The sequence below is a fragment of the Corylus avellana genome, chromosome 3, assembly GCF_965113065.1.
Source record: "Corylus avellana chromosome 3, dhCorAvel1.hap1.2, whole genome shotgun sequence".
NCBI classification, from domain to species: Eukaryota; Viridiplantae; Streptophyta; class Magnoliopsida; order Fagales; family Betulaceae; genus Corylus; species Corylus avellana.
In genome coordinates this window covers 4,869,844-4,897,442 of record NC_142492.1, presented here as the reverse complement: position 1 = coordinate 4,897,442, position 27,599 = coordinate 4,869,844, and the positions used below count along the sequence as shown (strand labels likewise).

At 36.3% G+C, this 27,599-nt stretch overlaps 4 protein-coding genes across 5 annotated transcripts; all 4 read left to right on the top strand.

The window, feature by feature from the left end:
- Positions 1 to 1,082: 1,082 nt before the first annotated feature.
- LOC132174747 (proton pump-interactor 1) lies at positions 1,083 to 8,659 on the top strand. The gene is made up of 8 exons (XM_059586407.2): positions 1,083 to 1,292; positions 2,105 to 2,513; positions 4,549 to 4,737; positions 4,840 to 5,019; positions 5,139 to 5,333; positions 7,228 to 7,326; positions 7,420 to 7,989; positions 8,046 to 8,659. The coding sequence occupies exons 2-8, from the start codon at positions 2,139 to 2,141 to the stop codon at positions 8,358 to 8,360; spliced, it is 1,923 nt and encodes a 640-aa protein (XP_059442390.2). The 5' UTR covers positions 1,083 to 1,292; positions 2,105 to 2,138; the 3' UTR covers positions 8,361 to 8,659.
- Positions 8,660 to 8,974: 315 nt separating this feature from the next.
- On the top strand, positions 8,975 to 12,139 carry LOC132175667 (uncharacterized). 2 transcript variants are annotated; one of them, XM_059587686.2, is made up of 2 exons: positions 8,975 to 11,130; positions 11,886 to 12,139. In XM_059587686.2, the coding sequence occupies exon 1, from the start codon at positions 9,173 to 9,175 to the stop codon at positions 11,108 to 11,110; it is 1,938 nt and encodes a 645-aa protein (XP_059443669.2). In that variant the 5' UTR covers positions 8,975 to 9,172; the 3' UTR covers positions 11,111 to 11,130; positions 11,886 to 12,139. The 2 variants fall into 2 exon arrangements, with proteins under 2 accessions (XP_059443669.2, XP_059443670.2); XM_059587687.2 differs by lacking the exon at positions 11,886 to 12,139 and adding an exon at positions 11,219 to 11,279.
- Positions 12,140 to 24,233: 12,094 nt separating this feature from the next.
- Positions 24,234 to 24,674, top strand: LOC132173458 (protein GRIM REAPER-like). The gene has a single exon (XM_059584962.1). The coding sequence runs from the start codon at positions 24,234 to 24,236 to the stop codon at positions 24,672 to 24,674; it is 441 nt and encodes a 146-aa protein (XP_059440945.1).
- A 461-nt stretch (positions 24,675 to 25,135) lies between these two features.
- On the top strand, positions 25,136 to 25,561 carry LOC148586711 (uncharacterized). The gene has a single exon (XM_088514148.1). It carries the CDS (start codon positions 25,136 to 25,138, stop codon positions 25,559 to 25,561), a length of 426 nt encoding a protein of 141 aa, XP_088370274.1.
- The last annotated feature ends 2,038 nt before the right edge of the window (positions 25,562 to 27,599 follow it).

Sequence of the window (27,599 nt, the reverse complement as noted above, 5' to 3'; positions counted from 1 at the left end):
ACCTAATACGACGACGTAGAGGACACGCGTTTACCGTCAGACTGTTACCGCCAGTATAAAGAGTCAAAACTGACGTCGCTGTGGTTTTTGCTCACTCAAAAGTAACGGCCAAAACTACGCCGTTTTTTCTCCCAATTTCCTTTGTACAAAATGAATAATTGCCTTAGAAACTGATAAAAATAAAAAACTCCAAAAAAGGCCTATCTGGATAGACGGCGTGGAAAGTGGAACCAATTTGTTCTAAAATTGAAGTTCGAATAATAATAATAATAATAATAATAATAATAAAAACCTGAATTAGCATGATAAACATAAAAAAAAAAAACCATTTCCTCAATATTTTTCTTAAATTTGTTAATTATATTTAAAAGACTAAACTATTTCTAATTTTTTTTAGCGATAAACACTCTTATTCGAAGGATATGAACGTGTCTTAACATATGAGGAACATATCATTAATTTTGGATAGACCCATTTTATCACGGGGGCTTTCCACAAATTGATGTGACATCAGCTGACTGGAGATATAAAATTTTGTTTATTTTAAGTGACCATTCTAACTTATGCCACGTCAACCAATATAACGTGAATGTGATAAAATAGATGTAAAGAATAAATTTATTCGCAATAATTATCTTTCTTTAATTTTGCTAGGAAAATTATCTACCTTATTGATAGAAATAGAAGTTTAGTAATATTTTGTTAGTCATATGAAGAAAGCAAATACCCACTTATGGTGATACTTTCTTAAGATAATTCACAGTATGTGCATAAATAATTACTTAAAATGGTCATGCATGTTCGGCTAAATTTTTTTTAAATATTTAAAAAAATAAAAATTTAACCTGACATGCATGACTGTGACACACCGAGCGTACTGTTTATCATCAATGTTTCTGTTAATAGGAGTCTCACCCATTCCAAACCCAAAATATTAAAATAGCAAAAAGAAGAAAAAGAAAAAAAAGAAAGAAAGAAAGAAAGTAGTGAAATAAATGTCTGCTACCCATGAAACTCACTCTGTATCTGTCTCTCTCTAAATAGACACAGTTAAAAATAGATATATAGATATTTCTGAGAGAGAGAGAGAGTTAGGTGTACGGGCCTGGAAATGAGATCTGAATCTAAACCCACCTACTAATTTTCCATTATTTTTGTTTTTTATTTTTTGGGTTTTTCTCTTTTTGCCAAAACTCGGAACTTTGGGGCCCTTTGTCAAAAGAAGGGTCTTCCTCTTCACAATCTCGCTCTTTCTCTCTCGGGTTCTCCGCTTGGGTTTCTTTCTATTGCTGGTAACAACCCGCCTATCCTTTTCTTTTAGTCTCTCTGTTTCTAATATTGGTATACCTCGCATCGTTTTCAATCTTCTTCTTATTTATTTTTCCTTTTTTTTTAATATATATATATTTTGGCTGATCCATGTTGATCTCGATAATAGAAGGTAGGACTTGAGGAGGATTGCATTCGGATCATATATTGGTTATTTTGTTGAATTATTTTTTGTGGGATTTGCTTTTGCATTCCTGGTTCGTTTAGTGCAAGGACTTGATCTCTATGAAGCACTTGCTTTGACTGAATTTTTGCGTTGTTTGATTACGATTTCTTGCATGATTGAGATGGAGATTTGTATGCTTAGATTTCTTTCTCCTATTTTTTTTCTTTCTTTGAATTGTTTCATTCATACACACTTTTGTAATTGATTGATTTGATGTATCAAAAAATGCATGTGTATCATGTGTTTTTTTTTTTTTTGCTATCCTAGTGTTTTTTTATCTGGGTTTTTCTTCTTGTGTTGTCTGGATGGTCATTAAAGCTCTTGGTTGCCATTTTACTGTAAATACCTGCTAGCTTGGAAAACTAATCTTGTGCATCTATTTGTTTTCGGTGTTCTAGATTAAAGATCTCTGCTGAAAATCAGAAAATTATTGACCTTTCTCATTGTAGTTGTTTTCTTTGCTCAGCTCAGTATTTTTATAATCGCCTCAAATTGGTTTTGGTGCAAGCATAAAAACCTGCAAACCATGTAAATATGGACTGGTCTGATTTGGAGAAAATGGGGTTTCCTATATTTGTTAACATGACATGTTCTTGCTTTTAACACCAGGTTTTTGGTATTGAGGCTGCTTTTGCGGTTAACCATGGCTATTGAGGTTGAGGGGTTTGAGATGGTCGATGGACCAGTGGAGCCTGTTACTGGAGGAGACACTGCCCTTTTGCATGAGAAGGAGAATGGTAAATTGGATCAAGTGCCGGGGCTTAATGAGCCCATAAAATTTGGTTCGCATGGAGATGAGCCAATTAAAGTGGAAGGAAATAATGTTTCTGACGCCAACTTCCCGAAGGATGCAGTTGATGAGTGGCCTGCACCTAAGCAGATCCATTCCTTTTATTTTGTCAGGTGTCGATCATATGATGACCCTAAAATTAAAGTTAAAATAGATCAGGCTGATAAAGAGATTCAGAAGAGAAATCAAGCCCGTTTTCAGATCACTGAAGCACTAAAGGCAAAAAGGGTAGGTTACAATTCTCCATAATGACGGCCTGGAACTGCAATTTTATTGGTTCATTTGAGCTATAAATCTATTCTGTTAGCATTAGCTTTCATTTCCTGGGGCACTAATTCTAGTTGGAATGTTTTTGTTCAAATACACTTATTCCTTTAGACTATCAAACACAGCCAATTCAGTTAGAGTAGAACCCTATAATTGATACCCTAAAAACAGATGCTCATCCGCGAGTAACTATCTTGCTTCAAACAGGAAAGATTTCATTTTATTTCCAGACTAGCTAACTAATTCTTAATATTTGTTGCTTTCATTCAAAACTGCCATGTTAGGTGAAAGAAAAGGAATAACATGATTACATGCATACTTACAGTTCAAAATAGATCCGTCTTTAATTGGAAGACAACTTGAAAAAAGGTTTCCTTTTGTAAAGAAAATACATTTGCACCTGAAGGATTTTAGTGATGAATAAATTAGGAGAAGGGGAGAGCTAGTGAGATTTTAAGGACTAAAAAACTGATATAAATGAGTTATTAAGTTCTTTTATTAGTGGGTAGTGGGTACTATATTTTCATAGTAGTTTATTGCTATTATACTTATCAAAAAAAAAAAAAAAAGTAGTTTATTGCTATTATAGTCGCTCAACTTTGAAACAAGCAAGGAATGCGTCGGCATGGTAGTAGATATAGGAACTAGCTACTTACCGATACAAGGCATAGGCTAGTGGTCATAAAATGGATGTGAAGAAAGATTACATTCTACCATGTATAAAAGTTGTTCCATTTATGTTTTCTATTCTATTGAAGTACTGGATGCTCTAGGAATTTTTTTCCCAATTTTTTGATGTATAGGACTAAGTTGACGGTTTTATTGGATAAGTAGTAACTTATTGATAGTGTTAGCTTTAGGGCCCATAATACTCCACAAACATCTAGCATAACCCATATGAAGCATGAAAGATGAGAAAACTTTTTTTTTTTTTTTTTGATAAGTAATACTCAAGAAGTGATTGTGAAAGATGAGAAAACTAATGAGAAGGAATTGTTAATTTGTACCCTTTTAGCTTTGCACCAACTCTAAATGGCGCACAAACAACGATAAAAGGAAAAATAATTGAGACTAGTAGATGCTAAATGATGAGAGAGAGGGAGATAGAGAGAGAGGTGTATGCTTATGTCTTACTATAGTTAAGGCAGTTAGCTTGCATTGGATATGAAGGTTGTCTCCTTGGATCTATGATAAACTCTATTAGTATATGGACGAAGTTGCTGTGCAGACTGGCTATAAAGTTCAGGCCTGCTCCATTCTCCTGGCCTGCAAATTCATGTTTCCCCCAAATGGGCGCTTTGTAGGGCTCCTGCACCCTTCATCTCATGTAGTTTAGCTTTTTCCTTCTTACAACCAAAAACAGAAAAAAATAATAATAAAAAAGAACAAATTTGGTTCCCTGTAGTATGTATATTGAATATTCCCTTCTTAATGACTTTCTGGTTTAATTAAAGAATCGAAAGACGAGGATATCTATATTTTGAGAATCCAATGGGAATTGAATGTTCCTAGAATAAACAGGAGGGGATAATTGAGTGCATTTTTAGTAGCCTAATATTCTTGAAGGATTTCGTTTCAAGTATGTCTTTTTTATAACTGATTAAGGCTGTGCTTAGCACTGCATATTTAAAGAACCAATTGAGTTATGACCTTTTAAAGTTATTCTGTGACAAATTTGCTTTTGGCAAAACAAGGGAAAGCATTTAAATATAAAAACTTGCTGCTGTATCTCTTTAGCAAAAGCGTTAAGTGAGATTTGCAAAAAAGAAAAAACTGTAGCTGTAGATACTGGTGGTTTAACCACCTACCACTTTTGTGCAAATGAAAGGACCTTTTTCTGTACAATGGAAACAAATATTCCTTGCAATGGCAGCTGTCCTGTATTTTTTATTTAATTCCTTTGTAATGCTATACAGAAATTCTGAAGTTTCCCCAAACACATTTTGACACAACTCCATGCATTTGATGTTGCTGTTCTATTTCTTCTTTTCTGCAGTCAGATCGAGCGGAGTTGATTTCTCAGGTTAGAGCTTTGAAAGACGACAACAGGCAGTTCAGGACAATCTTTGAGGTGAAAAGAAAGGAGATGGAACCTCTGCAACAGGCTCTTGGCAAGCTGCGCAATCCAAACTTTTCTGGTCGTGGTAGTGGAATATGTTCATCTGAGGAAGAGCTCAATGATGTGGTATATTTTCTCCCCATGCTCTATTTAATGTTTTATTCAGTTTATTTTGGGCTTTTGTGATCCTTGATGCCTTACTCTTTGATTATGGATTTGTGGGTACAGATCCACAGTTTGCAGTATCGCATACAACATGAGAGCATTCCGTTGTCGGAGGAAAAGCAAATTATTAGAGAAATTAAACAACTTGAGGGGACAAGGGACAAAGTTATTGCTAATGCTGCTATGAGAGCAAAGATTCAAGATTCATTGGGTCAGAAAGAAGCCATTCAAGACCAGGTTAAAGTAAGGCAGTTCTTAGTTTGAATTGTATTGTTTTAGAGCCTGTTTTTTCCCTTGTTGTTCGTGGTTTTTCTTTCATTATGATATACCAAGTATTTACAAAATTATATATGTCATTGTAGCTCATAGGCGGTGATTTGGATGGAGTAAGGAAGGAGAAGCAAGCACTTCAGGGCAAAATTAAGCAACTTGATGAAGCAATAAAGGCAATTGACAATGAGCTTAATTCTTTGGCGGAGGAGCTGAAACTTGTAACCCAAAAGAGGGACAAAGCTTATGAAAGCATTCAGCAACTCAGAAAACAGCGTGATGAGGGGGTAGGTTTTTACTTTGTTACAACATTTATAGATCCTTCTGTGTGTGCACGCATATATGTGGGCCTAAAGTTGAACATGTTCTTGGCGGTATTTCGATTATGAAAGTTAAATCAGTTTGTTCCAGAGTACTCAAAATTTCAATTAGCTGCTGATGCAATGCCTATACCATCAATGTGGTGAACCAGGGCTCCTTGTGTTTCCATTGATGCAAGGCAGGTCACGGTAAATTATGTATGCTGTGGATACCTGTTATCTGATATAGGTTCTGCAGTTGATTTAGTATGAAAGTTGGTGAGAAAAGTTTATACTTTGTAGAACATTGGAGTTGGAGAAGCTGTTGAAGCATTTTACAATGGTAACTGCGTCACATAGACCATTGTCTTTTCCTTTCCTAGGAGCATGTGTAAACAGTGTGATAGAAAATTATGGTGCAAGCAAAAAGAAGTGGTTTTCGGTTGCCTAGATTGTGTTGACATCACTTGTCATTGCCTTGCTTGGAAAGGTTCATTGATTTGTATCAGTATTATCTGGAAACCCGGGTTGCAGTTTTTCATCTTCGGTCTCTCTCTGGTGCTTTATATAATCTTCTTCAGGGCTCTGTTGCCTTTTTTTAGTTATTGCAGCTTACCCTTCATCTTTCGGACTCCATTTTTTTCTTTAGTTATTTCTTTAGGGCTCCATCTTTCAGTCTCTGGTGCATTTATATAATCTTGTTTAGGGCTCCGATGATTTTTTTAGGGCTCCATCTTCAACTTACAGGCTGACTTAACTTTTGTTGCAGCTGATGTAGCAAAAATTAGAAGTAAAACGTGGCTGCTCTTGGTTATTGTATTGCTAGTTATATCTATTAAATTTGATTTAATGATTTGGTTTATAATTGAATGCTTTCCTTGAAGATATTTATACTTTTGGGGTTATTTATTTATTTATTTTTCTTCCTTCCAAATAAACTTTTGTATCTGGATTGGGACGTTTGCATGAGACCTTTTTTTTTTTTTTTCCCAGTTAACTATAGAATTTCTTATGAAAATAGAAAAAAGTAAAGGTGTCATTTAGGGGGGTGTGCTATGTTGGATTCTTGTTAGGTAGAATGGTGGTGTTTTAAAAGTTCCCAAATTTAATTTTTCTTCTTCGCTTTTTCCTCTCTAGTTAGGTGAATCCCTGTTATATACTCTTTTTGTACTTTGGGGCGCCTTACACTTTTAATAAGACTGGTTATTACTTATAAAAAAAAAATAAAAAAAAATTCCCAAATTTAATATTGTAATTAGGCATAATTTTAGCTATATAAAAATTAAATGTAGCTTGGATAAAGTTGTCTCCATCAGATCTGGATGCCAACACCTCCTTTTTAACCTAACCAGATTCAGGTGGTTAGAGGTTAGATTTCGGCCACTCTTTGATCAGTACCCACCTCTTTTGTTTGGTAGATGAAATAATAGAAGGGCTAATTAACCTAACATTTTGGCACGTGCACGCGAGCTTGTTCACACACACACACACTCATGGTGGTTTACTTAAAAGCTCCAGTCCAATCAAAAAATTGGTCCTGCATGCCTGCATGCAAGAAAAGATGAGAGCGTATGAGATAAATCTGACTGGCCTAATAATGTCATAAGAGTAATGCTATTTCTTACAGCCATTTATCTCACCGATTAACGCGGTGTGTTTTAAGTGACTTTTCATGTCAGCCACTTTAAAAAACAAAAGTAAAAGCCATTTAAAACACGCCACATTGACTGGTGTGACATTCTGTTTTGGTTCTTTCTTATAAAAATGTGGACTATTCTTCATTAGCTTTCAAGCTTCCTTGAATATATTTATGTCAAGTTTACATTTGTAATTTGGTAGTATTTGGAGTTCAATGTTAAACTATTATCGTCCTATTTTTCAGAATTCCTACTTTTACCAAAGCCGTACAGTCTTGAATAAAGCACGAGAGCTTGCCGCGAAGAAAGATATCAAGGCTCTTGAGGAACTCTCACATTCAGAGGTTTGTTCGTCAAGTGTTTGTCCATTGTCAAGAACATCACCTAAAGTTGATATTCTGGTTGTACTTTAATGTTTTTGATCTGTTCTTGATTAGGTTGACAATTTTGTGTCCCTCTGGAGCCGTGACAAGGCTTTTAGGGATGAATATGAGAAAAGAATTTTGCCATCATTAGATAGTCGACAATTGAGTAGGGATGGGCGGATGAGGAACCCAGACGAAAAGCCTTTGGCGGTAATAGAAGAAACTACATCCTCTGAAACAGTGACACTGCCAAAACCCATTGTGAAACAATCAAAGGAAGATTCCAAATCCCCTTCACAGGATGCTTTGCCCATCCAAAAGGCCCCGAAGGAAGCTAAAAATGTAGCTACAGATTCGAAATCCATCGTGGAGCATATTAAAGTAGAAGACAAGGAGATCTCTGGGTTAGAAAAGCCGCAGAAGGACACTCCTGCAAAGGACAATGAAGTTGATGTAGCAAAATTGAAGGAGATAAAAAGAGAAGAAGAAATTGCAAAAGCTAAAATAGCAATGGAAAGGAAAAAGAAGTTAGCAGAGAAAGCAGAAGCCAGAGCAGCTATGAAAACTAAAAAGGCAGCTGAAGAGAAGCTCAAGGAAATTATTAATTTCTATAATTTCATCATCATTGCTTTCCTATTTGCTGTTTACTGTAGAAAGCTTAAAACTGACTTTGTTTTCTAATTCACTTCTTATCTCAGAAGCTTGAAAGGAAGGCGAAGAAGAAGGCTTCAGCATCCGCACCTTCTTCTGATCCCGAAGAATCAGCAGAAGCAGTGTCAGATGCTGCTGCAGAAACAGAGAAGGCTGATGAAAATGTAGAAGCCCCATTTCCAGCAAAGGAGAAGGGTCAAAAGGTGGGCAATATCAGGCACAAGGTTAGACCAAAAGGCCCAGATTCAGTCCCAAAAGTCTTCCTGAAACGGAAAAAGTCAACAAACTACTGGGTATGGGCCGCTCCTGCTGCTGTGCTGGTTCTGCTGTTTTCAGTGCTCGGATACTACTATCTTCTCTAAATAGTGTGAGCTAGTAGAAGAACCAAGTAGAAAGAGTCATGAAAACCAGTTTTCCTGCTTCAGGGTGAGAGTGGGGGTGGGGGGGGGGGGGGTTAGGTTTGTAGTGTTAAAAATCCAAGTTTATTCCTGTTCGTTACATCCTTTGAGTGGGATGGACTCAAAATCATAATGTTGTTGGTGGTAGCTCAGAAGCTACATACATTTTAGTTTGACTTGATGAATTTTCAAATTTTGACTTTTTGATATCAAATTTCATTAAAAAATGTTATTTGGATCCATAATAAACTTGCTTTTTTATATGGAGGAGGAGACCCATTTCCCTATACCCTATTCGTTTTTGCTTCCTAACCAGCAGCAGCTATTCAGTGATGGATCCTGGAAATTGTGCCACCCAGAAACAGAAGTAAAACCCTAGATATTTTCGCTTTTGATGATGGCATTTTCTTTAAGGAAAAAAAAAAAAAAAAAAAAAAAGAAAATGTGCCGTGCTCTCTATTATTTTTGCTATAATCAAAAAGCATAATTATTGAGGGTGTGTTTTTTTTTTAAGACAAAAAATTCCAATTATATATATATATATATATTTTTTTTTTGTTGGTAATCGAGGTTACTTACTTGTTCAACCTGTCTTTTCTTATTACCAATTTACCCTTTATATATTTCTTTCCCTTTCCCGCCAAGGAATCTACGGCTTTCCTTTGGTGGGCAGATCTCCTCCCCTTGCGTGAGGCGCAAGGGGAGGAGACTCCAAATAATAGCCCATTAATTTGCAGAAAACACCAGGAAAACAAACGAGGCAGAGGACGACGACGATGCTGCGATTCATCAGATCCTCCGTGCCGAACCAGAGGAACCCAATAATCCATGAAATTGTTTCCTCCATCAAATCTTCATGTCGGAGTCAAAAGGGTCTTCTTCATTTCATGCCCCAAAGTTCGACGAATCATGAAGTTCCCTGTCACCAACCGGCCGGTCTTCTTGGTCCCCCGGAGCTCTACAACAATGCCCCTGAAACCCGACCCGAGAAGACCGGTGAGACATTCATGAACCTTATGGTCTCCAACTACAACAAAATCACCGAAATGTTCCGCACCGAGAACGGCTCGCCCACCTACCTCTCCTCCGGCGACCCTTGCCTGGACTTCTTCTTCCACGTTGTGCCCGATACCCGACCCGATTCCTTGACCCAAAGGCTCGAACTGGCCTGGGCACACAACCCGCTCACCACCCTCAAGCTCATCTGTAATCTCCGAGGGGTACGAGGCACTGGGAAATCCGACAAATTCGGTTTCTACACGGCGGCGCTCTGGCTCCACATGAACCATCCCAAAACCCTAGTCCACAACATCGAGTCCTTGGCCAAATTCGGTTACTTCAAAGACTTGCCGGAGATTCTTTACCTTCTTCTAGAATCTCCTGATATCCGGATTAAGCAAAAGAAAGAGTGGCGCAAGAAAAAATATGACGAGCCAACTTTGGTGAGGAAGGATATTGCAAGCGCCGCCAGGAAAGAGAAGCGCGTGGCCATGGCGAAAAAGGCCCTTGAGAGATACAAGAGCGACAAGGAATTCCAGATCTTGCACGACAGCGTATCGGACTTGTTCGCCAAGTTTCTGAAGGCCGACGTCGAGTTATTGAACTCCGGCAACTTTTACGACATCAGTTTGGCGGCCAAGTGGTGCCCGTCGCTCGATTGCTCGTTTGACAAGTCGATTTTGCTCTGCGAGAGCGTTGCGAGGAGGGTTTTCCCGGTTGATTCCCACCCGGAATACAGAGGCATCGAAGATGCCCATTATGCGTACAGGGTGCGGGATCGGCTGAGGAAGGAAGTTCTGGTTCCGATTAGGAAGTCGTTGGAGCTGCCTGAGGTCTACATGTCAGCCAATCGGTGGAATGAGATTCCGTACAACAGGATTCCCTCGGTAGCCATGAATCTGTACCGAGAAAAGTTCTTGAAGCACGACGAAGAGCGGTTTGTGAAGTATTTAGAAGATGTTAAAGTTGGGAAATCAACAATTGCTGCAGGGGCTTTGCTTCCGCATGAGATTATAGCCTCTGTGAAAAACGGAGACGCTTCATTTCAAGTGGCTGACCTTCAGTGGAAGAGAATGGTGGAGGATTTGTCCAAGGAAGGCAAGTTGAGGAACTGCCTCGCCGTCTGCGACGTCTCCGGGAGCATGTATGGGACCCCTTGGGAAGTCTCTGTTGCAATGGGGTTGTTGGTTTCCGATCTGAGCGAAGAGCCGTGGAAGGGGAAGGTTATTATTTTTAGCAAATCACCTCAGCTTCATATAATTGAGGGCGATGATCTTCAGTCGAAGATGAAGTTTGCGGAGAACACAATAAACTTTTTGAACACCGATTTTCAGAAGGTGTTTGATCTTATATTGCAAGTGGCGGTGGATGGAAAGTTGAAGGAGGACCAGATGATCAAGAGGATCTTCGCGTTTAGTGACATGGAGTTTGACAATGCTTCGTGCAATGATTGGGAAACCGACTACAAAGCTATACAGAGGAAGTTCAGGGAGAGAGGGTATGGCTCTGTGGTGCCGGAGATTGTGTTTTGGAATCTAAGGGACTCGAAATCAACGCCGGTGACTATCTCCGACAAGGGGGTGGCGCTGGTGAGTGGGTTTTCGAAGAATTTGATGAAGTTGTTCTTTGATGGTGATGGGATAATTAACCCGGCGGATATCATGGAAGCTGCCATCTCCGGCGAAGAGTATCAGAAACTTGCTGTGGTGGATTGATAATCTCTGCAGTGTACTTGGTATGGGATTTAGAGTAATTTTAGTTTTCCTTGATTCAAGAAATTATTTTGGCATTTTATTTTTTGTTTATCCTTTCTGCACTTGTAGTTTCTGGCTGGCTTCTGCAGATAATTCAGGCAAGTAATAAAACAAAATATTATTATTATTATTTTGAAAATTCATTATGAATTCAGTGATGACTCTCCCTATTGTCGTCGCTAATAATAAGATATCGACCACAACAAGGGCCCCAATCACCATGACATTTTACTTTTCTACTTTCATGCAAATTCAAATCTTACATCATTTTTTAGAAAGTAGTGATTGCGATGCATTTGGAGGAGCAGTAATGGGTACCTTATAGGTGATATGAAGATGCTTTTACAATCTATTCCGCAATGGAGATGTTGTCATGTCTCTCGAGATGCTAATTATGCAGCTCGCATTTTGGTGAAGGCGGCTATTCACCAAGTCATAGATCATACATGGAAAGATGTCATTCCCGACTATATCCGTGATGTAATTTTGATGGAGCAACTTGCTCTAAGATAAGTTACAACTTTATTGTCAAAAAAAAATTTTACATCATTTTTAATCCTAATCTTAACCATAAAATAAACTCTGTAAACAAACAAAGAATAGTTGTAACAACAAAACCAACCACTTTTTACCTTGATTTCCACACTTGCTTACCTCTCATTTTGATCATTTTTTTCTCTCAATTTGAAAGTCATTCTTTCCTTGTATGACCCTGCCACATGTTATCTTCTGACAGGTCGGGTTGCGTGTGGTTCTTCTATGAATCAAAGTCATCGGCTTTGGCAAGGGGTGTCCCCAATATCCTTTCCTCTATAATGAGAGAAGAATGGTGCTCACATACTATCTCTGGTGCAAGTTCTTCATAAAACCCGCTCAAACATTGAGATTTAGGATGTGTTTGAGATTGCGATTTTGCAAGAATGATTTGTGTTTTTAAAAGATATTGCAAAACGAAAGATGTTTGGCATTGCGATTTAAAAAACACTTAATTTAAAATAGGAAAAAAATCTATAATATCTATTAGCAAGTTATGGTGTGATTATTCGAAAAAAATGCGAATTTAAACCAAATCACGATTTCGCATAACAAATATTTGATAAAAAAAATATTTTTTAACATATTTTACCAAAAGTCTTTGTGATTTTTAAAAGTTGCAATTTAAAAAATACAATTTTTAAAATCACACTTATTAAAACCGCAATTCCAAATGGACTCTCAAACTAGTTTAAACTTCATTATCTAGTGTAATTCTTTTGCAGCCGCTAAAATAACACAACTGAGCCGATCTGAGCCTAGGTCGGTCATGACCTGCAATGAACTGCTTAGCCCAAGCCCAGAGGATAAAATCCAAGCATATCAAATGCAACTAAATAGTCCCAAGGGGTAGCTTAAGTTATTAATTTGAATCCTCATTTTCCCCTCTTATGTGGACATGTCAAAAAAGGGAAAAAAAAATAAAATGAAATCCTATAACAAAAAATCTTGTGTTGATAGAATGGATGAATTGTGGTTCGAAAGTCTATACACCCAATCAAATGGTTGATGAACAAAAAAAAAAAAAAAAGAATTAATTAAGAATGTTTTGAAAATTCTTTTGTCAGTAGATAAAGGGAGATTAAGGGTTTTATTTCTATGATACATACTACAATAGCGACTATAATACTTGTTCTTAGTCTTAAATAAATGTAATAAGAAGTTGAAACAGATCCTCCAACTTATACAAACTTACATTATTGACAAATTAATTCAATAATGTGAGTTTGTAAATAATAGAGGCGTTAAAATTGTTGGAGGACTAATCCTCATGTTTATCCCATAATGATAAATGCGATCAAAATCCCAAATCAATGAGAATGCTTCCACCAGATAAAGGATGAAAACAGAGGTGGTAATTAAGAGCTATGGAGTTGTGGGAGATTGGTGAGATATGAAGACAGTGAACAACTTTTGTCATTAACGTGATATATTTATTTTGTCCCACATGTCTAAAATATAAGCAATTTCTGTCGTTTATATATGATTTCACTAATCTCATGTATTGTCGAGCTCGGTAACGTGGGCTTGTAACCAAGTGGGACTATGAGATGGTTGGAAGTTGTGGGGTGTCTTCTCTGGGTGTGGGATTGTTGGTGACGATTGATTTGTTCGCCGCCAGCGCCGAAGCCCCGCGTCCCCTGGGGGTTACAGGGGATTCCCCACCCTCCACGGGTGGGTAGTCAATATACAATTATTATTTGCTTATCATATGGCTTTACTACAGCCCTGGATTGGAAGAAGATACAAATCAATTGATGCCCAATCCCAGAGCGCCACCTGGGTTTCACCCTCTTCTACTACTCACAACCACCTTTGTGTCATGCTCTGTTTTTGGAACCATAACACAGAATTTAACTCGTCTACATTATTTGGCCATTACTTGTGCATATGTGTATTTGAAGTTTTTCAGTTCTCTTGAGATGAGACGTCTCTTTTAGCTCTCTACTCTGTTCACGTGTGTTTGAGTTTTACATGGTTTAAAATCCATTCAAGGCCTTCCAATAACAAGTGTTTTGTTACAACAACAAAAGAAAAGAAAAAAACATGCAATTGAATGTCTAAACAAGTTGCTGAAATTCCATATCCGGACCTGACCTAAAAAATATCCAATCTTTCCAAGCTTCCTCATAAGCCAGTAAGGAGTTTTTCAAATCATTTTTTCAGGATTGCAAACAAAGGACATTTAATATCCGTTCTTGTCAAATAAATATTTTTAGATAAAAATATAAAATAATTTACGTCGAAACGAACAGAGCGTAAAAAAAGAAGGCACGAAACCGTGAATTCGTTTTCAAAGATATACGTGACTGTGTTTCATAAACCCTTTTTTCTCCTTTTCTTTTGATTGTCTGCAAAGGAAATGGATCATATTACAAAGGTCGGGTGATATGGGTTCAACAACTTTATGTTAATCTCTACCACAAAACCCCTTCTTTTTGATGCAAAATCTTTTATTACATTTTACATCTTTTCTGCTGGGGGTAATCACTTTTAATGCTCAATGGGAGATTAAGGTTGCTATCTTACTTGTTTTTACTTCAACTAAATATAAGAAATCAAGATATATAGATCCCACATCGAATAAGAGTTAATTTTATATTGACAAACTCAAATAACCCTTGTTTAGAAAAAAAAAAAAAAAAAAACTCAAATAACCCTTGTTGATCCTATCTCTCAAGAACTTTTTACTTTTCTCTGCACTCTGATTTTTGGAGGAATCCCATCCGGAGAGTGGAAGAAAGTGAAACAACTTTTGTCATCATCAAGTCTTTATGGCCTTCAAAAACGACTTGGAATGATTGGTGTTTTTAAAAGATAATAAGAGGGAGGCGAGATTGTGGACTTCAATGTGATATATGTTTTTTTGTCCCACATTATTAAAATATAACCAAATTCTGTCATTTATATATGGTTTCACTAATCATATGAATTGTCGAGCTCGGTAACGTGGGCTTGTAACCAAGTGGGACTATGAGATGGTTGGAAGTTGTGGGGTGTCTTCTCTGGGTGGTGGGATTGGGTGACGATTGATTTGTTCCTCGCCAGCACAGGAGCCAGCCGAAGCCTTACGTCCCCTGGGGGTACTACAGGAACAGGTTCCCAGGATTGGTAGAAGGTTTACAGGTGCGTCCCCTGGGGGGTTACTTACTACAGGAACAGAAGGAACAGGTGCCCAGGATTGGTAGAAGGTTTACAGGTGCGTCCCCTGGGGGTTACTTACTACAGGAACGGGTGCCCAGGATTTGGTAGAAGGTTTACAGGTACCCAGGATTGGTAGAAGATACAAATTTACTTACTACAGGAACAGGTGCCCAGGATTGGTAGAAGATACGAATCAATTGACGCCCAATCCCAGCGCGCGCCACCCGGGTTTCACGAAACTAACAACCACCTTTTATTATTAAACTACTTGAAGAAGAAAGAATGTGGCCTCTGTTTTTGGAACGAAGTGAGGCTTAATTATTATTATATGATCAATTGACACCAAATCTGATCGTGCTACCTGGATTCTCTCTGTACTCACAACCACTTTTTTTTTGAAGTCGTGAAAAATGGAATCTTATGATGCTCTGTTCATCCCTGTTTTTCATGTTCTAAAACAGAGGAAGTGAATCCTACGGTTTTCTGTCCTTTTCAAAATTCTTCTCATATGCAATCGTTAATCGGCAATGGTATTAACTGTGTGGACTGTGGAGGAGCCCCAATTTTCGAGTTCCAGAGAAACTAACTGACAGTAGACAAACAAAGGCCATTGAAGAATGAGTGGATTCCCCTATGCTTCAACAACACAGGAAGATGCCTTCTTTTGAAAGCCATTTTGCTGTTCATCTCTCTCCTATATACATCTTTTTGAACAATAAAACAAAATAAAAGAGAGAAATTAAAACTCTGCATAGTGATTTCAACACATTTTTCTTGCCCAGAAAAAAAGATCCATTCAAGAATGAAAGAACCAGAATAAGTTAAGATGAAAAAGATTCAGGGAAAGACAATTAGAAACGAGATCAAACCAGAATGAAAGAACAATGTTCCTTGATCTTTATCACGTAAGCTAAAAAGATTTTATTTTATTTTATTTTTTTTCAAAATGTTTTCTCTTTACAGACGTTTCTTCTTCTTAAAAATTAAGGATGAGTAAAAGAAGGAGAATGCTTGTAGAGAAAGGATGAAAAGAGAGGTGGTAAGTGATATGAAGTTGCGGGAGATTGGTGAGATATGAAGACAGTGAATAACTTTATAGCCTTAAAAAACGACTTGGAATGGTGGACGTTTTTGATTTGATTTTGCGCCTTCATGAATCATGAGACCCAAATTCATAGGCCAAAATTCGATGACTTTAAAAGATAATAAGAGGGAGAAACAGGGAGCCGAGATTGTGGACTTCAATGTGATATTTATTTTGTTCTACATGTCTAAAATATAACCAAATTCTGTCGTTTATATATGATTTCACTAATGTCATGTATTGTCGAGCTCGGTAACGTGGGCTTGTAACCAAGTGGGGATCTATGAGATGGTTGGAAGTGGTAGGGGGTGTCTCTGGGTGTGTGTGGGATTGTTGGTGACGACTGATTTGTTCGCCGCCAGCGCCGAAGCCCAGCGTCCCCTGGGGGTTACAGGGGATTCCCCACCCTCCACGGGTGGGTAGTCAATATACAATTATTATTTGCTTATTATATGCTTACTACAGCCCTGGATTGGAAGAAGTTTCAAATCAATTGATGCCCAATCCCAGCACGCCACCTGGGTTTCACCCTCTTCTATTAAGCGGTAATTATCCTTTCTCCTTATGAACTATCATTTGATTACTGTTATGATCTCACCAAACTATCATTTTGTTCCAAAACCTCCCTTCAAGGTTGTTTAGTCGGACAGTCAACTCATCACGTACGCATCACATGCCTTGAATGCGTATGCATTTTTTTGGGGTAATTATCTTTTACACCCATGAACTACCACTCGATTACCATATACCCCCATTAACTACTAACATAACGAAAAATGGTTTAAGGATCATAGGTATAAATCATTTTACACTTCATGAATCTTATTTTTTTGGACCCCCAAAACAATCAATTTTTGGCCAATTAAAAAAAGCTAACAGTTAACCGATTAACTGAATCGATTTTAACCGAAACTTTCGAAATAAATCTTTATCAAAATATAATCGGTGAATTAAATGATTAACCCAACAATTTCAGTTAATTGAACTGAAAATAACTATACCGAACTGAACCGAATCGATGCCCACCCCTAGTTGATTTCTTCATGTTATGTTGCATAATTGGTGCTTGTGTTGCGTCAAATTGCCTCTGCATGCAGTGGAAATTAAAATAAAACCGCAAAACAATCAATTTTTGGCCAATTAAAAAAGCTAACAGTTAATCGATTAACTGAATCGATTTTAACCGAAACTTTCGAAATAAATCCTTATCGAAATATAATCGGTTAATTGAACAATAAAATAACTATACCGAACTTAACCGAATCGATACCCACCCCTAGTTGATTTCTTCCTGTTATGTTGCATAATTGGTGCTTGTGTTGCTCCAAATTGCCTCTACATGTAGTGGAAATTAAAATAAAACCGCAAAGCTCAATTCTTTTGATTTTCGATAAAGAGAGGTAATTTGAAAGCGTAACTTTTTCAATTCAGTTGAGCATTTGATAAAATCTATAAAATGATATTATTTATGTAATTTAAAAATGCACTTTAGCCATAAAACGCACCACATGTCATGTGCTAAAATCTTATGTAAATACTTTCGGCGAAAACTCGTAATTGATAATATTAATATTAGCGACAACAAGGCCTAGTCGTTGATAATTTGTGCTTCTTTTTTTTTTAATCTTATAGAGGATATTTTTGTTATTTTGAGTCACGGAGGGGGATACTACAACCCCAATGTTCAATTGGGGGTCATTGCAAAAATTGAGACACTTAAGAACATTGCAAAAATGACGATAGCTAGAGGGAGCAAATGTAATTTTTCCTATACTCAAATAACATGTCTAAAATTTCAAATCTTTCACCCAAGCTATGTGAAGTTGTAAACTCATTGAGGTTAAGAGACTAGCCCTGTAGCCCATCTATGAGGTTAAGCAAATAAAAATAGAAAAATGATAGAAATATTGCCCTTGTCCATTATCTACATTTATCTTATGATTATTTGTTAGATTCTAAGCTTTTCTAGTGTATTCAGATTTTACCATACTTTCAACAGTCATTTTTTCTCCAAAAAAAAGTAATATCTTTTCAAAATATGGGCAGCTCATTCAGGCGTGGTTCAAACAGTTCTATTGAATGAATTTTTCGATTTTTAGTCAATTTTTACCTAGTTAGGATGTGGCCGAACAAACTACAGACTGAGCTCCTCGGGTTCTCTAATTGTTCAGACTTGATCTAAACGGAACAACGATTGAACTCATCGAGTTCTAGCTTATTCCTATATGGACCAAAGTCCGGGAGATAAAATCTGTGCATATCAATATACACGCATGGTAAATGAGATTTGAACAAATTGATGTGACTAAATAAGTCCCATAACAAAAATTCTTATGCCTATAGAATGAATTAGTTATACACCCCATCAAATAGTTGATGAACAAAAAAAAAAGTATTACAATGAATTAATTAAGAATGTTCTGAAAATTCTATTGTCAGTGCTCATACATAGTACATTTTTTTTTTTGTTAGATCATACATAGTACACTTGTTCAACTTTTATAATCCTTGTGACCTCACTATTCATGTTGAATGGATGTTAAAATAAATAGAACTTAATTGAAGCACAAAAATCAAAACTTCAAAAAAAAAAAAAAAAAAAAGAAAAAGAAGGGAATAATTACTTTGCACAAAGCCAATCAGATTGGTTATATATGAAATTACTTAGGATGATAGAGAGATTATAGTTGGCAATTGATAGGCGCCACGCATATTCAATATCTTACAGTTTCTTCTCGTCCAAGGCAAGCAAGCGCTACAGACTTTCAATGTGATATATATATTTTTTTTAGTCCCACATCACTAAAATATAAAAAAATTCTGTCATTTATATATCGTTGCATTAACCCCTTGTATTGTCGAGCTCAGTAACGTGGGCTTGTAACCAAGTGGGACTTTGAGATGGTTGGATGTGCCAGGTGCCTCTGGGTGGGGATTGTTGGCGACCAATTATTTGTTCACTGTTCAGCACGCCCCACATCCCCTTGGGTCACAGGGGATCCCCCACCCACCACGGGTGGGTAGTTAATTACATATGCATTTGCAGGCACTTCGAGCAAATATTGGGGATTGGATTAGGGTTTGAGCAAATATCCACAAATCCAATTGTCACCAAATCTCAGCGTGCCACCTGGATTCGCCCTGTACTCACAACCACCTTTTTTTTTACCGAGATATGTTTTGTTGTCTTTTTCTTATCCTCTTCATTTTTTTTTTTTTTTTTCTCAAAGCTTTTTTATAAAATACAAAGCAGAAATAAGACGAAAGTATACTCAATTCTCATCGATAATAAGTCACTTTTTGGATGCAAAGGAATTCCATTATTTTAGAACGGAGGTGAATAAGGGAGGAAAAAAAAAAAAAAAAGCCTTCTAAATATATTATATTTTTTGTGCCAGGATCTTCCGACGAATCAATTAAGACTATTTTAAAAATTCGTTGTCAATACTCAGAGAGATTGAGTCTCATATTTCATTGCTAGGTGCTCGTGCTCATTATGTGAGTTTGTAACCAAACGAGGCATTTGAATGATAATGATAAAATGCAAGAAAATCCTTGGATGAAGGTGTGCCCCATCTATCATGAGTGAGTGCTTTGAAAGACATGAACCTTTTTTCTTCAACAAAAAACACTCTTAACTCTCTATTTTGTTTTGGTAAAAGTTTTTTTTTTTTTTTTTTTAATGATATCTTTTCATTGATATAACAATTAAATTGGACAAATTGCTCCTTCAGTATACTACCAAATATACAATTTAGAATCTTCATTATCCAAACACTATCTATGACACACACAATAGCTTCTCGAGCTATTACAAGCTAGACAATATCTTTGAATATTATTGTCTCCATCAGTTTCGAATCTAAAGCAAATTCTGACGAATCACGTTTTTAGCTACTTTCTGGTCATCAATTTCTGGGCTTTTTAATCTCCATTAAAAGTGCATTTCCAAACTCAATCTCCTTTATTACTTCTACTATAGTGTTTTAGAAAAAGTAATTAGAGAGGAGTAAATGTGGTTTCTTGTGACTCAAATAAATAGAGCCAAAATTTCAAATCTTTCACCTAAAGGTTGTAGACTCAACAAACAAATAAAGAACAATTGAAAAAACAAAACCAACCACACTAACGTATCTTCCTTCACTTGTTACATTGATTTTTTCAACACTTAGAAATTTAAATATGACGCACATAATAAAGAGGATCTTATTTATGACTAGTTTGCAAACCCCTTTTGGAACAGCTATAGCTCTTTAGCCAAAAAGTAAAAACATTAATAAGCAATTTAACATACAAAAACTTCAAAACTACTTTCACATTTCTTTTACATAGCAATCAAAAAGTAAAAAACACATCTTAAAAGGCGTTAGCAAATGAGTCCTTAGTTTGCCTCTTAATTAAAATTATTCTTTTCGTTTGGGTTTACTATTTGCTCACATCGGGATAAGATCATCCTCATCTCAAATGAAACTGATAGGCACATCTTTTAAAAAACTTTAAAAAATATAAAATTATGTACATTATTAGATATACAAACTTTAAATATTGACCATAAAATAAATACTATCAATTTCATTTAAAATACAGATAATTTTCGCCCGCTCCCATTATAGCCCCAAGTATTCTTCTTCCTTCATATTTAATGACCATTTGACAATTTTTAGTCTTCCCAACTAAAATAATGGCTAGTGGAATGGGAACATGCTCACCATGAAGGAAACCTTTTCTTCTTCTAATTTTAGTTAGAAAAGTAATTTAATTAAAAGTGTTTGTATATATCATACATACATTGGCGTCAAGTACTATCTTTCATGAATTGGCTAGTCAACAATAACATTTCAAAGATATTTTTTGAAAAAATTTTTAATTATATTGACAGAAATAAAACCTTAATTTAATCAATTAAAAAGAAGATTTTTTTTATTAATAATAGTGAACTACTTTCATATATCAAGGACCTCCACCAATTTTCTGATCTAACAACCTTATTACTCATCTAGTAACAATCTTAACATGCCATTATATAGATTATATAAGTTTGATTAGAGTTTATTTACAATGTCCTCTATGCAAACTTTCGATTGAACTAATATTCTTCTTCAAACTATCAAAAAATTATAGTGTACTCTAAATAACAAAAATATCATAATAAAAAATAAAAGCTGATGACAAACCCACAACCACCGTGAGTCTTAACAACGCCATACCACGGCCGCGGTGGGTCACCAAACCTTTCCCTTGCACCAATCTTCTAATTTTTGTACTAGTTGTCCCCAAAGTCTTATCCAAGCCAATAAAAACATTTAGAATTCATGAATGAATGATAAAATTTATTTATTTATTTTTTGAAAGATATAAAATTTATTAATTGAATGAGTTTATAACACACATTGACCATTTTGGTAATCTTGTTTAGAAGCTCAAGCCAGCTTGTATTGAGGTTGAGGCAAGGATGTTAATTTAATGCACTTATCATCTTTTAATATTGCATATGTACACTTGTGATATGTATAGCCTACCAAATATCATCAATTACTCTACATTATATACAACAATAATGGCTACTTCTCTCTCTCTCTTATCACCAATATATGCGAGCAAATGACGTGTTTTGTATACATGTTCTTATCATACTTCACAAAATTCTCTAAATTTTGAAAGAAAAACGCTAAATCACATTTGCACTATTACTCTGTCAATTTGAAGCTTTCTTAAAATCATTTATAAATTTTAGTTTTACTTAGTAAGATAATAATGTGGGTCTTATGAGTGTCTTTATAAATCGCTTGTGATACCATTTGTAATGACCTAAGAAAAATGTATAAGTATATATGCGTTATTACCCTAAAATGATTAGTAAATTTGAAGCTTCTCTAGAATTACTTATACAGTTCAGTTTCACCTAATAAGTAAGTAATGTGAAACTTAACACTCATGATTATCTTTATAAACTATGAACTCTCTTTGTAAACCTCTTGTGGTGTCACATTTGACATATAAAGTAATGCTCTCATATCATTTTAATAGAATTAGTTAAATTTGAACATAAATTATTGGCAAACTTCAAAGTCAACCATAAGTGAGAGAAAGGTAGGGGATGATGATGAAAAGCAAACGGTGATAGGCTCTAGCTAGTATAAGGTTGCAATCGAGTGGAGAAGATCATGGAAGCCTCCTTGCCCTAAAAACTTGGGTCAAACGCGCTTAATTTTCATCTGACTTTTGTTCTGATATATATTAGAAATTATTTTCTTCTTAAAATAATTTTTGGACTTTATTTTGATCAGGCCTCCATTGTCAACCATTAGAGATGCTTTCACAAGTCCACCCGTTGTCTTCTTTAAAGATAACGAAAAAATAAAGGGGTCAAAACAATTAATGGGGCCTTTGCATTGCATTAATTAAATATAATTCCTGGAGGGAAAAATTAAAGAAATACCCAAAAAGAGCATTTTGTACTCAATGTACAGATGGGTAGTAGTATGCAACTATATATGCATGTCCGCAACAGGAAAGGACTACTATATATATATATGTATATATATATAAAGGACTACTACTTTAAGCACATCCAAGTTCAAACATTACATAATTAAAGTCAATGATGATACGCATACCGACAACCATATTTTGTAGAGTAATGTTATTTAGTAAATTGTTATACGATTGATATATAATTGAAATTGTGTAAAAAAGTAAGAGTATGTGTAGGATTACGTCCTACAGTTACTCCTACATGATCAATACATTGATGAAGGAAAATGAGAAGTTTGAAAATAGGACAAAGCCCTGACCGATAAGATGCCCGTGAAAAACACCAAGTAATCCCAAATCACACATTCAAAAGTAAAATCACTTTGGGAGGAGCTAATTTCAAGAAATTTATCCATGCTATAGAAAAAACAATTACAATCAATTTGTACTTACAAAATCTTTGCAGTAAAAATCTGACTATTACTCGACAAACAACCCATTTGTCTTTTACAGTAATAGTTCTAGAACTCTTAAGGCTTATGTGTAGTTTAGTGAAAATCAAGGAGAAAATCGAATATCAATGAAAGCGTAGGAACAGTAGGTCTCGATCCAAGAACAAGAAACAATGGAGTTAGGGTTTGATGAAAATTGTGGCTTAGTTATATAAGTGAGGAGAAAACTAATGTTCAAAGGATGATTTGATTAACAAATAAAACAAGCTGAGGCTGTTGCGATCGAACAAGATTTAGTTTCGTTCAAACGAAGCTAGGGTTTCGCAAAAACCGCATAGCGGTATTCGAACAAGAGTTTATGTTTTGGACTTATGGTCAAAGTTCGAACGTGATAGCGATCGGGGCATATTGCGAAACTTTGTGAAACAAAGCAATTCAACTTTGTTGGAATGGGGTATGATCACCCTTGTGATCGAGCATTTTGGAATTGGAATTTTTAAAGTCTTGAGCACTCCGTTTGAAGTTGGAACAATCTTGTGATCATGAACGCGATTAAGGCATTCTAAAACTTGATCTTGAATTGTCTTCGTGCTCTTGTACGAACGCCCTTTGAACATACTTACGATCAAGACATTTTGAGTTTGTACTTTGAATTTTGAAAACTATTTCGTTTGAATGCCATAGAATCGATGTTGTGAACCAGTCATTTTGTTCTTCAATTTCTACATAGTTTTTTAACTCCATTTTAAGACCGACTTCAATCTATAAAGCTTAAATATAGACTTACAACTCAACGAGTTTTGACACTAAAATTGTCAACCACATAAAACCTAACAAAGACATAGATAAGGATCCAAAAATACTAGTAACAGGAGAGAATCATATAAATCAGATAAACTAGTTTAGAATCAGATATTTTTTCTGGTCAACTAAGGTTCCACTATTTTTTTTTTTTTTTTTTTTTTCCATTGTATAAGTAATTTTATTTAGATTGTCATATAACTTGATGGTATAACAGTAAAAATTAACATTTGAATAAATACCTAATATTTATTGCTATATCATTCCAATTGTATAACCGTTCTATTGCATTCTACTAAATAGCATTACACTCTAGATCTACTTTAGGGGACAATTAAGTTGGCAATTGAATTAGTTAGTATATTTTAATTAACATGCCTCAGCAAGAATCTAAAGCATGCGCTAATTTGCAAAGCTTGACTCATTCAATTGGATGCTTAATTGGCTTGTGTTTGGAGTTGCATTTGACAAAACTTTTCTCAAATCATGAAATATTTGATAAACTTATACATCTCTCTCTCTCTCTCTCTCTATATATATATATATATAACACCCACCATCCCACATATCTTGCACTCCCCAAGTTCATTCGAAAATGGCTTCCACTCTTCTCAAGCTTACCACCACTCTCCTACTCCTATCTTTTCACTCCCATTTATCCTTCTCATCAAATGATATTGAAGACAATGAAGAGTATGTAGTTGACTCCCCATTGGCCAATCTCAGATCAAGAAGCCGGTTTTTGGCGACTGTAATAAAGGAAGGTGCACAATGTAATTCCATCACTCGCAATGTGTGTAATGGGATGTCGGCAAACAAGGGGGCGAGCCTTCTCCATTGCTGCAAGAAGCATTGCAGAAACGTTCTTGGGGATAAGAACAACTGCGGGCGATGTGGGAATAAGTGCAAGCAAGGACAGCGTTGTTGCAATGGAGCCTGCATCAACACTGCCTTCAATGTTAATCATTGTGGCAAGTGCAATAAGAAGTGTGCTCATGGCCTTAGATGCGAGTATGGATATTGTGGGTACGCTTGAAAATTTGTTCAAAGATTAAAGGAGCTTCGAAATTGAAGCTTTGGATTATACGATTTGGAATAAATTATTGTCAGGATTAGTAAATTAATGATCTGGGATTTTTCAACTACTTGAAAATGGTGTTTATTTTTATGTTTGATGACCATAACTACTATGGGCATCCATCTAATGCATTTTCTCGGTCATTCACTTAATTTCAATTAAATATTATACGTGTTGGACATCACTTATTAAAAAAGATATGGGCTAAAAGAAACTCTATGGTCCATGGAGGCGATTTTTTGCATCCAACTAAGTTGGTCCAAGAAGGTGAGAATCTCCTACTTCAATTCAAGGACTCATTGGGCCAGCAAGGGAGTCATCCGGATGGGGCTTGCGAAAACAGATAGCGATGGGTACCACCTCCTGAAGGAAAGTTCAAAGCTAATTGGGATGTCTCCTTTGATTCTAAGCATAAAAGGATGGGGGTTGGCGTCATTGTGAGGGACCACGATGGAATGGTTAATGCAGCAAAATGTGAACCGGTCCAGCTGATCCAAGAACCTACTACTGGCGAAGCTTGGGGGGCTCTTCGGGCAGCAGAATTTTGCTATGAGATGGGCTTCCATGATATTATTCTTGAAGGGGATTCCTTAAATGTAGTGAAAGCTATTGGGGATTTAGAGGCTAGCTGGAGGCCTTTTGGACAGATTCTAGAGGACATCAAGTTAGTTTTGGGTTCTCTCAGAAATTGGCAGATTTGTCATGTGAAGAGAGATGCCAACCAAGCTGCTTATGGGTTAGCAAAAGAAGCAACGTCATCCTTGATTGAGCAGAATTGGATTGAGGAAATCCCAACTTGTATTTCTGACATTGTAACCTTAAAGCTTCGGGCTCTTCTTTCTTAGAGTGTTTTGTCCACTCTGACTCTATGATTTTCCTGAGTCATAGTATTAAAGCTTTGATCGAAAAAAAAAGAAGAGAGTTTGAGCCAACACATGAAGGGAGTGTTAAAGTGTTAATTAAATGATTAAATTCATCTTTTCGTAGCAGCGGCTTAGTCTTATAGGTAATCCTTCGATTTACTTTCAAAGTACTACTTCTAGTCGATATACTCTATTTCCAGTGCAATGTGGAAATGCCACTTTTTTTCTACAACTCCAAGCAAGAGAAACAAAATAAGGTCACTGAAAACGTTACCCAATGAGAAAATATGGTATTTGAGATTTCCTTCTTGTTTTTGTAATTCAATAAACTAGCTATGATTAGATTTGTGATACAAATCTTGGGTAAAACTTACCTTTAAAAACTGGCTTGTAATAAAAGGGTGTCCAAGAGCTTATATAGATGCATAGTCAAGATTAGACTTAACCCATGTGAGACACTAGGATTGTAAAATACCACCATGCTCCACAACCGACATCCACGGCGGCCCAATCTATCGACACTGACCGGATAGTAGCCATTTCTATTTTGGCGGCTCCACTCATTTATCAGTATTCAATGACTTAATACTATGCTCATACATAGTACTAAGACATTTTAATCTGGCTTATAGGTCGCCTCCTCCGTGACTCGACCACAAAGCCGCAACTCATTCGATCCCACACTCGACGAATTGTTTCCGATTCCATACTCGACGTGGTAGTTAGCTCTGATACCAAATGATATGAGCCTTGAGTAGAACTCACCCTTGAAAACCGGCTTGCAAGAGAAGGGTGTCCAAGAACTTGTATACACATAGTCAAAATTAGACTTAACCCATGTGAGACATTAGGATAGTAACAAATTGTGAGACTCAATCCTACTAGTCATCAGATCATATGCTTCTCTCCCCCTCCTGTTCGTGGAACCTCCCTCTCCTGATCAACTCCCCTTTTGATCAGCCTAGCATCAGGAAAATCCACAAAATTAAGGTTCTCATCTCTCCGAATTAATTTTGAGTTTTTGTGGACTCCTTCTCCTAATGGGTCCCTCAAAAGGACTCCCACTATTTCCAAATTTAATTACGATGTTGTCTCTTGTGACAATGTTATCTTCTTTGGCTACATAGGAACAAGGTAGCTCATGGAGGAATCATTCTTGATATTTTGGTGCTGGCAGCGTCATCATGGTCCCCTCCCATGGTGGGATCCTTCAAAATTAATTTTGGCACGACAATAAGAGAGACTTTTTCGACTCAAGCTGAGTGTGCCTTGATTCAAATGGTAACATCTTTAAGGCCCTCTCTCAACTAAGTCCTCCTTGCAACCCCAACTTAATTTGGGGAGAATCTTGTTGCTGTTCTAGTGTTAATTAATTACTATTTATTTCAAAAGCTTAAGCAGATAAGAAGAGATAAATTTAATCATTTAATCGTCCACTTGTCCCAAACACCTAAACTGATATGAGAGGTAAATTCAATAACTTAATCATTACTTTAACACCCGTCAATTTCTCTCAATTTGAAGGACTTTATTGTGGAAGGCGACTCACTAGTGGTGGTTATGGCTCTTCAACACCTGTCTATTGTGCAAGATTGGAAAATCGCTGACCGCATTGTAGACTCTATCTCTTCCATCCTAACTTATTCATTTTGGAAGGTTAGAAAAATTTACCTTTCATGTGGCATTGTGGCTTATTAGGCCGCAATTAAATTCCATTAATATGGCTACATTCCCACCTATTTCCTTTTTCTTTTTTCCCTTCTTACTCATTTGTAGCGGAAAAGATCCACGTTTCCTTTGCTTGTAACGGCTTTCTCCTTATTTTGATGTTTGTCTTTGGCCCACGTTAACAAAGGCCAGAAGAAAGAAAACGTCATCTACCCATTGAATCCTGCTTCCCTTCAACCCAAAAGAAAAAATAAAATAAGTGTCTTTTAGGTGCTTAAATAAATAAATAATGGACAGAGTTTACCTTTAAATTAAGTTGGAGGAACTTCTTCCAACTCATTCTCAATACGTC

What these genes read in the sequence shown, in the direction of transcription:
- LOC148586711 (XM_088514148.1), top strand. Translation starts at nt 25,136, where the DNA reads ATGGGGGTTGGCGTCATTGTGAGGGACCACGATGGAATGGTTAATGCA.
- LOC132174747 (XM_059586407.2), top strand. Translation starts at nt 2,139, where the DNA reads ATGGCTATTGAGGTTGAGGGGTTTGAGATGGTCGATGGACCAGTGGAG. An exon ending in CCATTCAAGACCAGGTTAAA is followed by an intron (nt 5,020 to 5,138) that starts GTAAGGCAGTTC and finishes ATGTCATTGTAG; the next exon opens with CTCATAGGCGGTGATTTGGA. An exon ending in GAAAACAGCGTGATGAGGGG is followed by an intron (nt 5,334 to 7,227) that starts GTAGGTTTTTAC and finishes CCTATTTTTCAG; the next exon opens with AATTCCTACTTTTACCAAAG.
- LOC132175667 (XM_059587686.2), top strand. Translation starts at nt 9,173, where the DNA reads ATGCTGCGATTCATCAGATCCTCCGTGCCGAACCAGAGGAACCCAATA.
- LOC132173458 (XM_059584962.1), top strand. Translation starts at nt 24,234, where the DNA reads ATGGCTTCCACTCTTCTCAAGCTTACCACCACTCTCCTACTCCTATCT.